Source organism: Panthera pardus, unplaced genomic scaffold (assembly GCF_024362965.1).
Source record: "Panthera pardus isolate Hobbes unplaced genomic scaffold, ASM2436296v1 HiC_scaffold_18, whole genome shotgun sequence".
Classification (NCBI taxonomy): domain Eukaryota; kingdom Metazoa; phylum Chordata; class Mammalia; order Carnivora; family Felidae; genus Panthera; species Panthera pardus.
In genome coordinates this window covers 33032092-33048990 of record NW_026526743.1, presented here as the reverse complement: position 1 = coordinate 33048990, position 16899 = coordinate 33032092, and the positions used below count along the sequence as shown (strand labels likewise).

Below are 16899 nucleotides of genomic sequence, written 5' to 3'. Positions count from 1 at the left end.
TCTTGGGTATACCTAGGAGTGGAATCGCTGGGGGTATGGTAACTCTACGTTCGATTTCTGAGGAACTACTCAGTTATATCCTAAAGCAGCCGCAGCTATTTCATAACCTGATTTTGCCCCTTTTGCAATAGATCATGACTGTCTGTCCTTGTGTGCCTCACTAGTTTGAGTGAATGCATGCATAATATTTCCTTAGCCAGCTGTATCAGACTGTATTTAACAAATTCCCTTTTGTTGAACATTTAATAATCCTGTGAAAGAGTCATTGAGCGTCTAACTTGTGTCCCCAGCAGATACATGACACCTTCCCAGGTATATTCAGGGCACTTTGTATCCCCCTGTTGTAGTGCTTCCACAATGTGCAGTAATCCACTCTCCCCGACACCACGGTGTCGTATCTACTCCATGGTGAGGTCCTTGAGAAGGAACATCCCTTGAATTCATCTCTGTATCCATATCACCTGGCATAGCACCAGGCTTTTGGTAAATGGAGAATAAATGAATAGATGGAATAATGACTGAATGGAAGGAAGGATGAATGCATGATTAGAGCCAGGGAGTAGGGAGAGAAAGAGTTCACTTGTGGTAAGAGCTGTCTGCCCAAAGATCCCCACCTGGAGATGTAGTGAGTTCCCTGACCCTGGAGGTATGTGATAGGAAGCTGAGTCACTTGGAGAGAATATTGTAAAGTCAATTTAGACATCAGAAGGGAAACCGGATGAATTTAAGGTGCTTCCAAACTTGACAGCATAGAACTCCATAGAAAAGAAGCCCAGGCAGCTAAGAGATTTGTCGTGAGTTCCTTAGCTGAGCGGCTGTGAGGCTGGCAGTTGCTCTAGAAGTTTTCAAGTTTGTTCTGAGGACTTTGGACTAAAGCCTCTCTCTCCTTCTCTACAGGCATCCAACTGTTCATGCCTGCTTGTGAAACCCAGAGTACACTGAGGTTAGAGTCCTGCAAGGCAGAAACCCTTATATAACAGGCTGCTGGACGAGTCCGTGGCTATCTGTAATCGGAGAGGCAGTCCTGGCAGTTTGGACGAAGAGGGTAAACTGAGCGGGTGTGGCTTAGAGGCCCTGCCACTTGTGGAGCCACAGAGCGGTGGGGGCGGGAGTGGGACCAGGGGGTGGTACCCGCACAGCCTCTATAAGCGTCGTGGACACCTTGAGGCTCTGCAGCTGCAGTCCTTCCATGATGTGGCTCTTAGCTCTGGTCTTGACCTCCCTCACCACTTCCATGACTTGGGGTGAGTCCTTCTGAAACAAAATAGCGAGGGGCGTTTGGAAATTCTTGTCCAGGCACGAGGTGGGGGAGATGCATGAGGGCAAGGGTGTGTGTGGCAGGACTGGTTCCGCAGCAGCGCATGCCCTCCAGACTTGGCGCGCTTGGGACCCAGCGGGGCCCCGCCAACCCGAGACGCAGGGGAGCATGAGCACCCTGAGACTGCAGCTGTGTGCACAGGAGGGCACCCAGCTAACCTCATGCCTCATGGATGAGGGTTTCAGAGACTCCGTTTATTTTCCGCTTGATTATTTGTCTGAGTATGGCTGAATCATAGAGGGTGGCTTGGAAGAGTAGTAAGAGTACCCGTGGCTTTCTGCAAGTTGCATTAAGCCACTTTGCTTTTAGGAAAGACCTATATTGGTACCTGTTATCGTAACCCAGAGAAATCCGAAGAGGCTCTTCACTGTTCCGTTACTGTACTCACGTAGGTCTTTTCAAAAAAGAAAGAGGCCTGATGCAACTTGCAGAAAAAGAGGTGGGCGGGGGGCGGGGCGGGGGGTTGCTCTTCACTTCATGCCATTTCGACTTCGGAAAGATTTCATAGGAATAATCTACCTTTGGCTGGCACACAGAGAGCCTGGATGGACTGTATATCCAGAGTGCATGGGTTTGAATTACTAGCTGGGTGTCCTTAGACGCCCTGCTTTAGTTTTCTGTGCCTCGGTTTCCCCCTCTCTAAAATGGGAATGACAGTACCTACCTCATTAGGCTGTTGTGAAAGGTAAAACAGGTTGTTTCTAAAAAGTGCCTGCTATGGAGAGTGCAAATAAAGGATTCCTAAATAAAGAAGTTGTTTTCAAATGTAGTGCGGTTGTAGAAAACTTGAGGTATGTTAAGGCCAACAGATCAGCAGCCAGCCGCAATAGCTGGCTACTCACAGTTCCCAGGAGGGGGAGGCATGCCACCACCATGTCGCAGGGCAAGGTGATGCTCAGGGTGGGTGGGAGGAAGAGGGAGGAGGAAGGAATTTCGGGGAATTACCGTAGTTGCCAGGGGAAGGAAGAGGTAAGACAGGATAAGCAAGTTTAGGATTGGGAAACGAACCAATTTCAGGGAGTTCTCAGGCACAAGAGCGGCTGGCTGTTGTTGGGTACCTGGCCCTGGAGTGATTAGGGCAGGATGGTAATGGCTTGGCCTGGGAGAGCCCCATAAGGAGGTGGTAGGGGTACGGGTTCTGCTTGCCCAAAGGGAAGTTGGCTCCTGTCTCTAGAATTGGCTCCCTCTGAGAGGGGCAGTGCCTCCGGGGTCAGCAAGGCCCCAGATGTCAAGCATCAGCATACACAAAATAAAACGCGAGATAACACAAGAGTGTTGCACGGGACCCCGAATGCATCTGCGCCCGTTTACAGGCAGAGAAACAGACTCAAGGGAGGGAAACGTATTTGCTCAAGGTCAACGGGAAAATCACGCTCTGGAATCTGTCTGTGGTTCATGAATTGAGAGCCAGGGCTGTGACCATCAGAACTGTGAGGGTCCAGACCTCATCTGCATTTTATCTTCATTCTGATGGGGACACGGTGAGAAAACTGGAACTGCATATAAGGGCAGAGTAAGAACCCAATTAGGAATGGATCTATCCCTTCCTGCCGGTTACCCCCTGGCAAGGCCATCCCATTTCCATCCTCAGAAAGTCCATACTGGCTGCCTCCATTTCCTCAGCTTCCTCATCTGTAAAATGGGCATATTGTAAAGATAAATGGGAAATGGACCGGAATGCACACGTGGCACATAGTGAGCGCTCAGCATACAAACATTACATCTATACTTACGTCGTACATCGAGTGCGCACTGCTCCTGTTACCATAACCCTTATGCCTCTCCCTCCATCCACCCCCTTTTTCACCCTCGCCGATTGGGCTTCTGTCCACTTCATCTGTCTTGAGGATTATCACTGGATATTCTCCTATAAGACCAAACCTGGATTCTCCTTTTCTGTTCTGCCCTCACATTTTGAGGGAGAAGTTGGCCTTTGGTCTATGCCTAAAAGGGAGCAATTGGAAGGATGCCAGGCTAGAAATGGTTTCAGATGAGAAATTTACACACACAGGCTGCTTGGGGGATGGGCCGTGATCAAGAGTCTGAGCGGCCACTTGCACATGCAAATCCAGAAAGAAACCAGGACTGGGGTGGAAGCTTCAGGGAGACGGGTGCAGCTGGGTGGGGAAGAACTGCCTGCCCAACAAGGGTGGAACAGGTAGGAATCGGACCCCCAGTCTCCCCTCTGGACGACCCTGTGCAGAGCCTCCAGAAGAACCCCCTTCAAGCTGATTGGGTCACTCTGGCATATTCCTAGACTGTTCACTGCCTCTCATTTACCCACTAAATGAAGGCCCAACTGTTAGGCTGGCGCTGAGGCCCTCCCAGGACTGAACCTGACTCGTTACAGGCTGCCACCGGCTCCCCAGCGACTGCCTTCGCTCTTCCTCAGGCTGGCCTTGCATTTTGCTCTCAGAGCCTCGCCTAGGCACGTTCTCTTCTCTGCTTTATACCTTTATCCCCACTCTCCCCTCTGCTGCTTGTTGGGTCCCCCTCTCCCACTGCCAGTCTCAGCTCCAAGTTCACTGTCCCCATGATGCCACCAATCAGAAGGTCCCCCTGCCTCTTCTGACTCCTGTAGGGCCTCACTGGGACCTCTCTCAGGACACCAACCCCCTTGCTTCCCTCTGAGTGGAGTCAGGTGTGTTTATGACTCATTCTCCCTACAAGGTTCAGAGACACTGAGAGGAGGGAGTGCCTCTTGTTCATCCTCTCGGCCAGCATGCAGCTCAGCACCTGGGTCCTAATGGATACCTGTTTCTAGAGTCTTCTAAGGGTGGAATCAAAAGGCTTGATCCTCTCAGCAGCTCTTTTTCTTGCATTTCCTTTTTACTCGATGGTATTATACCTCCAATACCAATACCAATCCAGATAGCCCCGAGTAAGGGGCTGTTTACAAAGAAGAAACTGAGGCCCAGAGGGTTTCAGTGACTCATTCAAGGTCACATGCTGAAAGCGGAAAACCCACCTGCAGTCCAGGTCAAACTTTTCCTCTCTTTCCTCTGGATGTCCAGCAGGGCACCCGTCCTCACCTCCTGTGGTGGACACCTCTCAAGGCAAAGTCCTGGGCAAGCACGTCAGCGTAGAAGGATTTGCACAGCCTGTGGCCGTCTTCCTGGGAATCCCTTTTGCCAGGCCTCCTCTTGGATCCCTGAGGTTTGCTCCACCACAGCCTGCAGAGCCATGGAACTTCGTGAAGAATACCACCTCCGACCCTCCTATGTAAGCTGGCATCTTTTCAATGGGAATGTTTGCCTCAAAGTGATACAGGAAGGAGCCAAGGCGACACCCTGAGTGGCTTTGTTCTGAAATCTCTGAGCTGTTGTAGATCCTTAAAAACCTTGCAGAACTCACAGCATTCTAGAGCCCTTTATTCAACAAACGTTTATTGAGCATGTTCTGGGTTCCTAGGATCCATGCATGAAAATTATCCCTATGTTCGTGGCGCTTGCATTCGAGCAGGGAGAGTTAGATAACAAACAAAAAATATGCAAATTAATAAATTATGTACTATGTTAGAATATGATAAATGTCTTGTGAAAGAATTAGAAGTTGAGTCAGTGAGGGAGATCAGCTGTAATGATTCTGTTTATTCTCTTGTCTCAAACTTTGCTAAAATGGGGGAGCAGGATGGGTGAAGGAGGTTTGTGGGTGGGGAGTCCTGAGGGGAGTTGACTGGGAAAGTTCTCAACTCTCAGGTGTGTCTAAGTACCTAGTCATGAGCAGAGCAGTGGTTGGTGTGTCCCAATCACCCTGACCAAAGGTGCTCAGTCGGTTAAGCATCTGACTTTGACTCAGGTCATGATCTCGAGGTTCATGAATTCAAGTCCCGCGTCGGGCTCTGTGCTAACAGCTCAGAGCCTGGAGCCTGCTTTGGATTCTGTATCTCCATGTCTCTCTGCCCCTTCCCTGCTCGCTCTCTCTCTCTCTCTCTCAAAGATAAATAAGCATTAAAGTATTTTTAAAATGTATGCATGTTTATTTCCTGATTGCAAAGGTAATAACATACTCAGTACAGAAAAAGGAGGAAGCACAGGTAAGTAAAGGTAAGACAATGAAAATCATACACAATTCCGCCATAGAGAGAACTGCTGTTCACATTCTAGATTCTGCTTTTCTGGTCTTTTATCTATTGCATATTTTCTCCATTAAAAATAGAATCCATAAGATTCTGCACTGAATTCCAACGCGTGGGTTTCTTTTCCCCCACATCAAGAAACAATTCTCTGACACCAGCTGTGTGTCCTACAATTCAAATCATTCTTACACTGTTCTGCCCGGAGATAGTGTCAGATCCCACAGGTTAAAGACTCAGCCCCACAAGACTGCTGTCTGCTTCTGATGCCAATCACAAGTAGTCCAAGCTGTCAACTGTGCTTGTGACCTTGGCTCTAAATCACAGGTTCCCATGACCCCCTTCTTGGGTTCTATTAATTTGCTAGAGTGGTCACAGATCTCGGGAAACTGGTTTATTCACTAGATTACCAGTTTATTACAAGGTTTTTAAAGAGTATGTATCAACAGTTAAACGAAGAGATCCGTGGGGTGAGGTCCAAACAAAGGAGATTCTGTGTCCTTCTAGAGTTTGGGTTCTGGCACGGTGGCCTTAAAACATTCTGATTCAACAACTTGGGAACTCTCTGAACCCTGTCCTGTGGGTATTTTGGGGAAGGCTTTGTTATGTAGGCATGATTGATGAAACCAGTGGCCACTGGCCAGGATTCCACCTCCAGCCCCTCCTGCCTCCCCAGAGGCCAGGGGGCAGGACTGAAAGTTCCAGGCCTTTAATAAGTGTTTCATTTACCTGACAACCAGCTCCCATCTGAAGTGTGATCAAAAGTCACCTTATTAACACAACAAAAATATCTTTGCTGTTTTCTTCACAGAGGAGATGCCAGAGGTTTTAGGGAGTCTGTTCCAGAAATAGGATGGAGGCCAGATAGATATTTCTTATGATAAAAAACAATATCACCTCACACGATAAAGGTAGTTTAGATGCCTGCTTTGCTCATTTATAAATATATCATGAACATTGTTCTATGTCATTAAATATCATAGCCTAACATAGAAATAGCTACATTACATTGAGTATTGAATCATACTTTATTTACCCAATCTCTTATTTGGGGTCATTAAGTTGTTTTTGATAGTATAAATAACACTCTGATGAATATCCCGCAGCTAAATCTTTATGCACACCAATGAATATTTTTGGATAAGTTCGAAGAAATGACATTTCTGAGTAAAAGAGTATGCACCTCCTGTTAAATTCCTTTCCAGAAATGTTCCAACCACACTCCTCCTATTAATATATGAACACCTCCATTCACCAGAACTTTTGCAATGCGTGGGGTTATTAAAAAATACCTTTGGGCTGTTGGATAGGCAAAATAATAATAATTATTATTATCATTATAGTTATATATAATTTTGCTATTTATTCCCCATTAATTTGAACACTAGTGACGTTGAACTCTTTTCTCTCTTTTGACGTTTGATTTTCTTCTTTTATGACTATTAAGCTCCTTGTTCTGGTGATCAGGAGAAAGTTCCCTTACGGTGGAAATTAAGAAGTCACCGTTGGGGGCCCTGATTCTGCCACTTGATAGCTATGTCATCCGAGTGCCTCACGTACCTAATTTACATGCGGGGGGCAGTGATACCTGCCTTCTGGTACCTTGAGATCCAGAAGCGTTGCTTATTATGTCCTTAGAAATATAATGCACTACATAGTACAGATCTTTCCGGCTGCGTGACCTTGGGTAGTTCTCTAACCTCTCTGTGCTTCAGTTTTCTCAACTGTAAAATGGGGATAGTAATAGAGTCTATGTTATGGGCTTGTCATGGGAGGATTAAAGGGGTTAGTACATAAGGAGTGCTTAAAACAGCACCTGGCATGCTGGGAGGGCCATGAATATTACCAGTTTTAATCTATGTTGGAGCTTTAAGATCTGTTATTAGGGAAACCAATAGTGCTTGTCTGGGTTGGATAGATTCTTAGCATGTCAGGGCTGCAAGACCTTTTTTTTTCTTTTTTTTTAATGTTTATTTTATGTATTTTGAGAGAGAGACAGCACAAGCAGGGGAGGGGCAGAGAGAGAGGGAGAGAGGGAGTCCCAAGCAGGCTCCGTGCTGTCAGTGCAGAGCCTTAACGCGGGGCTCCAACTCACGAAGAGCGAGATCATGACCTGATCTGAAATCAAGAGTCAGACAAGCTTAACCGACTGAACCCCCCAGGTGCCCCTGCAAGGCCCTTATAGAAATCCCTTCCCTCACAGAGACCTGGCAGAGTCAAGCCAAAGCAGGCAAGGGATTCACCCTGGGTCTCCCAGAAAATTAGTGAGGGAGGCAGGACCGGAATACAGTTCTCCTGATATGGCCCCACACACATTTCACCCCTGAGCTGTTGTGGTCCTTAAATGCCTGCCATGTGAGTGACTTTGCAGGGATTATGGAAGTCTACCATGAACTAGAACATGCTCACCTGGTAGAGGACACGCTTACCTGGAACACGGAGAGCTGGGATGCTTCTGGGACTGTTTCCTCTGGCATTGAAACAGTCCTCTCCCAGGCAGTCAGCATACTGGCAGCCTCCTCTCCTTGACCCAGGGCACCTCAAAGCCTCCAGGAAGGGCAGAGGTGCTTCTCACCGTGCATGGTCCTGGGAGACCTTAGTGAGCCTCAGGCCCCCTACCCAGACTCTCCCTCACCGCCTCTCCTGAGAGAGTCTCCGAACCATTCCAATGTCTCCAGCCTAGTAAGAACAGCTTTACTTATCAGCCTAAACCCACCAGCCCAAGGCCTGGCCTGAGCGCAGAAGGCATTTGCTCGGCTCCGGGTGAACCTCACAAGCTCCTCTTTCTTGTCCTCTCCCTAGGTGTTCCCAGGATGCAGTGGGAGGGCAGGTGCTCTCCGACCTCTTTACCAACAGGAAGGAAAACATTCCTCTCAAGTTTTCCGAAGACTGCCTGTACCTAAATATTTACACTCCTGCTGACTTGAGGAAGAAGAACAGGCTGCCGGTAAGCAGAAGCTTCCAGCACTGCGGGTCTTCCGGTGTAGACCAGAAGAGCGAGAAGGCAGCTTGGGTGGGGGCTGTTTCAGGGACCCCCTGCTTCCCTTACCTCCCACGGTCAGACCTCATGACCCCAAGAAACACAAGCTCGCCACACCTCAGTCTCCCCTAGTGACAGACACGGGGCCTTTGGGGGAGTTTGCTGTGCCTCTGTCATGCACATTGTGATTTTTGCCAAATTGTTTCTTGCTGATAGAAGGACAAGAATGATTACTCTTAGAGTTAAGCCACCAGCCCAATCCTTCCTTTACAAGTAGAGAAACTGAGGTCCAGAATGGGGGAGGGGAGATCACGCTGGGGGATTGGCAGGATGAGAGCATAGGCCTTCTGAGTCTCAAACCAGTGCTCCCTGGCACAGACTGAGAAAGTGAGCCTGGGTGGCCTTTCCTCAGCACTTAACATGCTCCTCTGTCAACTTGCAGGGTCCCCTGAGAGATGTTAGGGGAAGAGCCTGGGGCAACCCATGAAGCTCTTTCTTTTGCCTCTGGCCAAATTTCTGGGATTTTATTGTAGCTAATCTCCTTCCTTGATTGTCTTTGGCACCGACCTATGACCCCATGAGTCAGCATTTCCACAATAAAAGAGGCCTAGAGGTGGGGCAGCTTCCAAACTCAAGCTGAAGCTTGGAGGAAGGTCTCCTGGAAAAGGAGGTATTCCCTGGGGTGGAGAGGCGTGGGGATGTTAGCACCCAGCCATCTCCCAGAAGCACACCTGGCATGATGCCCTGGAGTGGGGAGACGGCATCTGTGGACTTGTGAGCGAAACTAGCACTGTATATGCTCAGCTCAGTGAGATGGGACAATGTTTCACTCACTCATTCATTCATCCATTCTGTTACGTACTCCGTGCCCTCCCATGCATAGCTACACCTGGGGTTAGGACAAAGGAGGGACAAAAAAGCCATCACCAGACAGCCATTACTGTGGAGGATGGCTCCATCTGCGATGCTCAAACATTGACCAGCTTCTTCAGCGAGTCACTACTGACCAGCCCTTGCCTCAGCCTTCACGCAGATGACTGCAAACTCAGTCCCTCTCCGCAGAGGCGGGCAGGGATCAGAGGTGTGGGAGGAACAGAGGGAGGACCCCTACTTATGGACACAGGACTACAGGGTCTGGTCTTAAGCCTCGGTTCTGCCTTTTACTAGCAGAGAGACCTGGCTCTGTTTCCTTAGAATAGCATTAGTCACATATTCGATGACGCATGTCAAGCTTTGTCTCAGTGGCTGGTGAGTGTACAAGGCAAGTACTCCTGAAGCATTAGTTAGAGTTGAAGGGAAGATCTTACTCCTGTCCTAACGGCCAGCCCACTGCACCAGGCTGGGGGCCACACTGCGCTGGGTGGCTCAACAGATGAACTCCAGAGCCAGACTGGGTGGGTCAAGTCCTGCTTCTGCTGCTTATTAGTTGTGTGACTTCAGGCGGGTTAAATGCCTCAGTTTTCTTGCCTGTTAACGGGACAGCATTAGTCCCTACTTCATGGAATGGTACTTGGCACTTAGTGTTACAAAGTCTTTTTTTTTTTTTTAAGTTTATTATTTTTGGGGACACCTGGGTGGCTTGGTCGGTTAAGTGTCCGACTTTGGCTCAGGCCACGATCTCCCAGTCCGTGGGTTCAAGCCCCACGTCGGGCTCCGTGCTGACAGCTCAGAGCCTGGAGCCCGCTTCGGATTCCGTGTCTCCCTCTCTCTCTCTGACCCTCCCCCACTCATGCTCTGTCTCTCTCTCTCAAAAATAAATAATCATTAAAAAATTTTAAGCTTATTATTTATTTTAAGAAAGAGAGAGACAGAGAGAGAGAGACAGTGGCGGAGGGGCAGAGAGAGAGAGAGGGAGAGAGAATTCCCAAGCAGGCTCCGTGCTGCCAGTGCAGAGCCCAATGCGAGCCTTCATCTCACCAACTGTGAGATCGTGACCTGAGCCGAGGTTGGATGCTTGACTGATTGAGCCACCCAGGTGCCCACCCCCAATTTTTTTTATTAATAAAACTATTACAATATTATTTTTCAAGCACTCTTACTCCCTGGCTGTGTGAGAGCCTACATGCCAGAGCCGAGCATTATGAAGGGCCGTGTCTACCCTCATCCTCAAGGCTTATCGTGGTCCCTGGCACATAGTAGGTTCTCACATCATATCGGTCAAACGAATGACGACTTACTGGAGGAGGTGGCTTTTAGGCTGGGCTTTGGAAGATGGGTGGGATTTGGGGTTGCAGAGGAGGCAGAAGGAAGGTGTATTTGAAAGAAATCCCACTGGGGGCACGTGTGCTTCTTGAGACAGTCATTCATGTGCCAGAGCCGTTTAATTCACCGCACACGAGGTAAGTAAGATGAGGCTGAAATACAGGGCTGCGGCAGGCAGGGCGTGCAGGGCTGTGGGAACAGTCCGAGGACAATGGGAGTGTTGGGTGTTGGGGAGAACGTGGTACTCTCAACCTCGGCTGCCCCCATGAAGAAGTTCTCAGCGTGAAGAGCCTGGTGACACTGGAGCTGGGGACCCAGGAAGGGACAGCCAGGGTGTACTGAGTAGGGTGGTGGCCCAGGCCCCGGTTGGGAGCACAGAGGAAAGGAGCACCTGCCTGCTCCCACTTTGCTGGGGACTAGTGGACTTCAGGGATCGGCCCCCTTGGGTTACGGTCAAGAGGTAGGCGACCAAACCAGATAACCTGTTGAGGCCTTTCCCGGCTTTGCTTCCTCTAACCGGGACGGTTGCTTCCCTCCCGTCCAGGTGATGGTGTGGATCCACGGAGGGGGTCTGATGGTGGGCGGAGCATCAACCTATAGTGGACTGGTCCTCTCTGCCCATGAAAATGTGGTGGTGGTGACCATTCAGTACCGCCTGGGCATCTGGGGATACTTCAGGTAAGATACATTGGCCCCCAAAGCAAGGATGCAAGGATTCAGCTCTGATCATGTCAGCCCCCAAGGGGATCTTGGCCAGGTTCCCTAGTGAAGCATCCAAGTCCCTTCATAGTTGGGCTCCACCTATCTTCTCCTTCCCCAGCCACACGGGTCCACTTGCTTCTGAGCTTTTTGTAGGTGTATCCTCTCTACCTAGAATGCCCGTTCTACCTGATGGACTTCTTCCTTTTTTTTTTTTTTAATGTTTGTTTATTTTTGGGGGGGAGGGGCAGAAAGAGGGGGACAGAGGATCTGAAGCAGGCTCTGTGCTGACAGCAGAGCCTGACGTGGGGCTCGAACTCACGAACCGTGAGATCATGACCTGACCCGAGGTTGGACACCTCAACCGACTGAGCCACCCAGGCGCCGGTACCTGATGAACTTCTATTCATCCTGCAAGGCCCAACCCAAATGTTACACCCTCTGAAATACTCTTCTCTTTCTCACTTGTGCTGTCCCAGCACGTTGCACACATCTATCGAGACAGCATGCGGCGGGGCACTTAGAGGCTACCACATGAGAAAGGAAGGAAGGAACGTGGTCCGGGCAGGAACTCAGTGCATCCTTGTGGGTGAAGGAAAAGGAACGGGTGTCTGGAGCTGAAGGTTGTCGGTGCATCTGACTCCAGTGGACAGCCCCCCTGGGAGGAATGTCAGACCCACTCCTCCCGTTTCCTTTTTTGGAATTTGGCCCAAATGAGTGAAGGCAAGTGTCTTCCCGATTGAGTCTCCATGGGGCAGGGACCAGCTTCCCTGCAGGACACAGTTACCTCTGTGTTACACAGTCCCTCTGACCCTGAGATGGCTGAAGGGTGGGCCGGGGGTGGGCTGCTCCCAAGAAAGACCCCCAGGGCTGGAGGAGGGCTACCCCGGGTGAGTGCTGCCTCGGGATGAATCGCCATCATTGAGACCCCTCTCCTCTCTCAGCCGTGGCCCGTCTCTCTGCTCCCCGTTACAGTCAAACCGCTATATTAGCTATTTCTGCTGCTGCGGCCCCTCCCAGTCCGCCCTCTGCCCACCCCACCCCGGTCAGGGTTCCTCTCCAAACACACCACTGCGTTCTGGCCGAGGTCACCAGTGACCCAACAGCTCTTGGGCCAACCTCGGCAGCATCCACACACGACTCTTCACACGAGACCCTCTGACCTCCATGTGTATCTCTCTCTCCGTCTGCACTGGCCCCCTGGGTGACCTCAAAGCTCCCCGTTTCAGCCCCTGCCTCTCCTTGGAAATCCAGATGTGTAAGGCATTAACCAGTACCTGCACCTGCTGTCATCTCCACTGGACGTCTGAGGGGCCCCACACTCCACGGGGACACACGTAACCCTTGACCCCCACCGCTCCTTGCTCCGCACTTTCCTACTCTCCTGACAGTGCCTCCTGTTGGCTACTGGAAGCCCCTCCTTCCACCTGCTCCAGATAGAAGACTAGCGGGCACCCTTGACTTGTCTTCTTCTTACTCCCCACATCCAGTCGGGTCGGCAAATCCTCTCGGTTCCACCTTCGGAATATATTCAGGATCCAACCACTTCTCGCCTCCGCCCTTATGGCCCCTAACCAGCCCTCTGTGTCTCTCTCTTACTTAGAGGATTGTAATAACCACCTACTTTTATAACCCTGCTGCTTGGATGCTTACGTCTAATCCAGACAGTAGCCAGAGCGATCATTGAAGACATAAATGGAACCTCGTTGTTGCCCTGAAATGGATTCCCACATTGCTAACAATGACATCAAAGGTCTTACCAAGGCCCACAGAGCCCTCTAGCTGCATGTCCGACACTCCTACTTTTGTCCACTGGACCCCAGGGCCTTTGCACTGGCTGTTTTTTCAGCCTGGCATTCCCCTTCTTTGGATATGTGCAAGGCTTATGCGCTCATCCATTCAAGTATCTACTCAAACGCTACCACCTCAAAGAGGCCTTTCTTGATCATGTGATCTGAGATAGGACCCAGCTGCTCCACTCCTGCCTTTTCCCTCACCCTGTTTTATTTCTCCTGAGAATACTTTTACTATCTGACATCATATTCTGTATTTATCTGTTTGTGTGTGATCTGTAGTGTGAGCTCTGTATAATCAGAGATTTTGCCTGCTTCGTTGTCAGATGTGCTCCTAGCTCTTAGAACAGTGTTTTGCATGAAGTAGACACTCAGTAAATAGATCCCAGCTGAATGACTGTAGAGCCCTACAACAGAACAAGGCTACAGAAATGAAGATGGGAGACGACCCTTGTGTCAGGGTTGTGGAAGCCCAGTCTTTTACTAGAAGACTCACCTAGGGCCCCCAGCCCCATTTATGGTCCTGAGAGCCCTGCCATGAAGTCTGTGCTCCCGCCCCCACCCTGTTCTTAACAGCACAGGGGACGAACACAGCCGGGGAAACTGGGGTCAGTTGGACCAGGTGGCCGCACTTCGCTGGGTCCAGGAGAACATTGCCAACTTTGGAGGGAACCCGGGTTCTGTCACTATCTTCGGAGAGTCAGCAGGAGGTATCAGCGTCTCTATTCTCGTAAGTGTTCCTGGCCTCGGTACGGCTACTGATGAGACTCCTTGGAGCTTTTTGCCCTGTTGGCACCTTTCCCTACGAGATCTGGATCTAGGGCTGCCCCTACTCTGCACGGCGTTAGATGGTGGGGAGGGCTAATGGTCAAACTCTCCTTGGCCCCCGGGAGGCTCAGAGCCTAGGCTAGTGTCCTGGGTCCTCGAGAGTCTCCAGCCCCAGCCACAGCGGCGACATTCCTCCTCTTCTAACGTGGCTGAGCTCCAGCTCTCTCTCTCCTTCCTACTCATCTTAGCATTAGGATTCACTGCACTTCTCCTGGAAGGTAGGGGTGAGCATGGATTATGAATAAGAGTTGGACAGCGTCACTGTTCGGCCTGAAGCCAGGTCTGCCTGTCGGGGGATGTGAGCGCTCAGAGCAGGGCAGAGGTGGAGCCAGGATGGGGGGAGTGTGTGACCAGGGGAGGGGTGGTGGAAGTGGGGACGGGAAGGGATGGGGGAGCCGTGTGGGCTCCTGGGGCCCCTGGGGGCCAGGTGTGGGGAATGAGGCTGGGGAGCCGCTGAGAGAAGCAGGGATGGAAACCAGCTGACAAAGTGCTGGGAGCCATAAAACACCCTCCAGCCCCTTCACTGTTGAGGGTCAGCACCATTACTGTATTTTGAACGTATGTATTGGTTTCCTTGTGGAACACTCAGAAGGAAATGTTTTTATATCTTATTAAGTGGAGAAATAGGAAAAGTACAGACAAACCCAAAGAAAAAAAAGTCATCCATAGCCCCATTACCCAGGGAAGCTCACCATGGACATTTTGACACTTACTTTTCTAGTGTTTTCCTCCATGATTCGCTTACCCTGTTTCTCTCTCTCTCTCTCTCCCTCCCTCCCTCTCTCTCTCTCTCTCTCTCATCTATCTATCTATCTATCTATCTATCTATCATCTATCTCTGATTGATCTATCATTTATCTACCTAAGATTTTTTAAACAAAACCCTTCCTTAGCATATCTTATAATGGAAACATTTCCCTGAACATTAAACACTCTTCCACTAATATCATTTTGTTGTAGATTCCATGGTATTCCATGGTATAGATTTGCACAGTATTCCACGGTAAGAACGGAAAATGGTTTATTCACTCAACTGCATGATACTGGAAGCTTAGGTTATTCCCAATTATATTACAAACATTATGATCACTTTTCTTAGGATAAATCCTGAGTAATGGAAATGGGGAATCAGAACTGTGTCTTTAAATAGTTCTGATTGTTTAGTTTAGATTGTTTAGATAGTTCTGATTGTTATGATCAGTGTGATCATAACACTTCCCCTTCTCCCCTCATTCTGTGCTGCTGGCTCTCTCCAGCTAAGGTTCTCTTGGAGAAACCAGTCCCAGGATCGGCCTGGGACCAGGCCTGGCCAGGCAAGGACCTGCTGTGTCTACTGAGTGCCAGGGTCTTCAAGGGAATGGGCCAGAGTAGAGCTGTGGATGGGATAGCTCTTGAAAAGCCCTCCACACAAGCAGAAACTCTCTTTCCGTCCACTCTCCTGCCAGGTGTTATCTCCACTGGCCAAGAACCTCTTCCACCGGGCCATCTCCGAGAGTGGCGTGGCCCTCACTACTGCCCTGGTCAAGAAAGACATGAAGGATGCAGCTCAGGTGGGTCACCCTGGGTCACCTGACACCCTTTGCTCTGCTCCCCTGGAGTCTTCAGGGGACTTTCCTGCCAGGGCATCCAGAGTCATGAAACTGGAAGGGCGAGGAGACGTTGCAGCCAGCCTCCCAGTTTTACCACTGAGCAAACTGGGGCGGACAGTGGAAGCAGCTTGCCAGGGACCACAAGGGATCGGGGCAGAGCTGGGATTCGAGCACGTGGCTCTGGACTGCCAGCATGGTGCTCTGTCCACTGAGCACTCCTCCCAAAGTGTGCCAAGGCGGGCTGCCAGGCCACACAGTGGGCAGCGGACTGTCCCCACGTCTCGTCTCTCAGGGTCTCAGTTCTGGTGAACCCATTAGCAGGATGTGGGCCTGGAGTCGCTCCTCCTTAAGTGCCTCATGGCTGGGGTGGGTTCCTGGAGAATTCATTCATTCACTCATTCATTCATTCATCACATAATTTGGGGATAGCCAGACATCTAACAGCCACATGAATTTTGCATTGTAATGGAGGAGACAGATTAATGATTCCATAATCACACAGATTATAAAGTCTCAGCTGATAAGAGCAATAAAACAGAGGTGTCTGATGTCATAACGTAATCCAAAAGAAGCACCTAAGCTAGTGTGTAGGGTGTGAGGCTTCCTGAAAAGACATCTGAAACCAGGCAGTGTGGTTCTGGATTCCATGCTCTTACAGCCCCCACCCCCCGCCCCGATCCCCTGCCCTGCACTCCCTCCCTCTAGACGCTCAGCTTGGAGATCGTTACGCCCATTTTAACAGAGACAGGGGAATAAGGACAAAGCTTGTCTAATTGGCACGACGGGACCCAGGACCCCCACCTGCTGGTCTAGAGTATTCTCTGCTCCCCCACCACTGTCTTTAAAAATGAACGTCGGGGTAGAACAGCTCTTTTTTGATGGAGGGAAGGGACATGGCTCTTGAATTTTGCTGTTCCTTGTGATCTCTGCAGCAAATTGCTTTCTTTGCTGGGTGTAAAACCACCACCTCGGCTGTCACTGTTCACTGCCTGCGCCAGAAGACAGAAGAGGAGCTCTTGGAGATATCGCGGAAGATGGTAGGTGTATCCATTCTCGTGGCCACGTGAGCACCCCACCCAGGCTTCATTATTGCAGCAGTCCCCTTGACCTAGAAACCTGCCTGGGACAGTGTGTCTCCCCTGGGGAACAGTGTCAGCCTCTGGATATGAATGGGAATTTCTTTATTTTTTTTTTTCTTTATTTAATTTGAGAGAGAGAGAGCGCATGCAAGCTGGGGAGAGGGGCAGAGGGAGAGAGAGAGAATCTTAAGCAGGCCCCATGCTCATGCCGAGCCCAACTTGGGCTTGATCCCATGACCCTGGGATCATAACCTGAGCCAAAATCTAGAGTCAGATGCTCACTCGGCTGAGCCACCCAGGCGCCCCTCTTTTTTTTCTTTTTTATTATGAAATATC

The 16899-nt window shown here is 50.0% G+C and overlaps 1 protein-coding gene across 2 annotated transcripts in view; it reads left to right on the top strand.

Annotated features, from left to right (window-relative positions):
- Positions 1-1110: 1110 nt before the first annotated feature.
- The window catches only part of CES1 (carboxylesterase 1), a 30766-nt gene continuing 14977 nt past the window's right edge, over positions 1111-16899 (top strand). Inside the window, exons 1-7 of one of the 2 annotated variants that reach the window (XM_019455907.2) lie at positions 1111-1244; positions 4333-4540; positions 8196-8340; positions 11120-11253; positions 13644-13797; positions 15341-15445; positions 16417-16521. In XM_019455907.2, coding sequence (XP_019311452.1) covers positions 1190-1244; positions 4333-4540; positions 8196-8340; positions 11120-11253; positions 13644-13797; positions 15341-15445; positions 16417-16521 — 906 coding nt within the window. In that variant the 5' untranslated portion in view covers positions 1111-1189. The remainder of the gene's footprint in view (positions 1245-4332; positions 4541-8195; positions 8341-11119; positions 11254-13643; positions 13798-15340; positions 15446-16416; positions 16522-16899) is intronic. The other variant, XM_019455908.2, reaches the window with a different exon arrangement.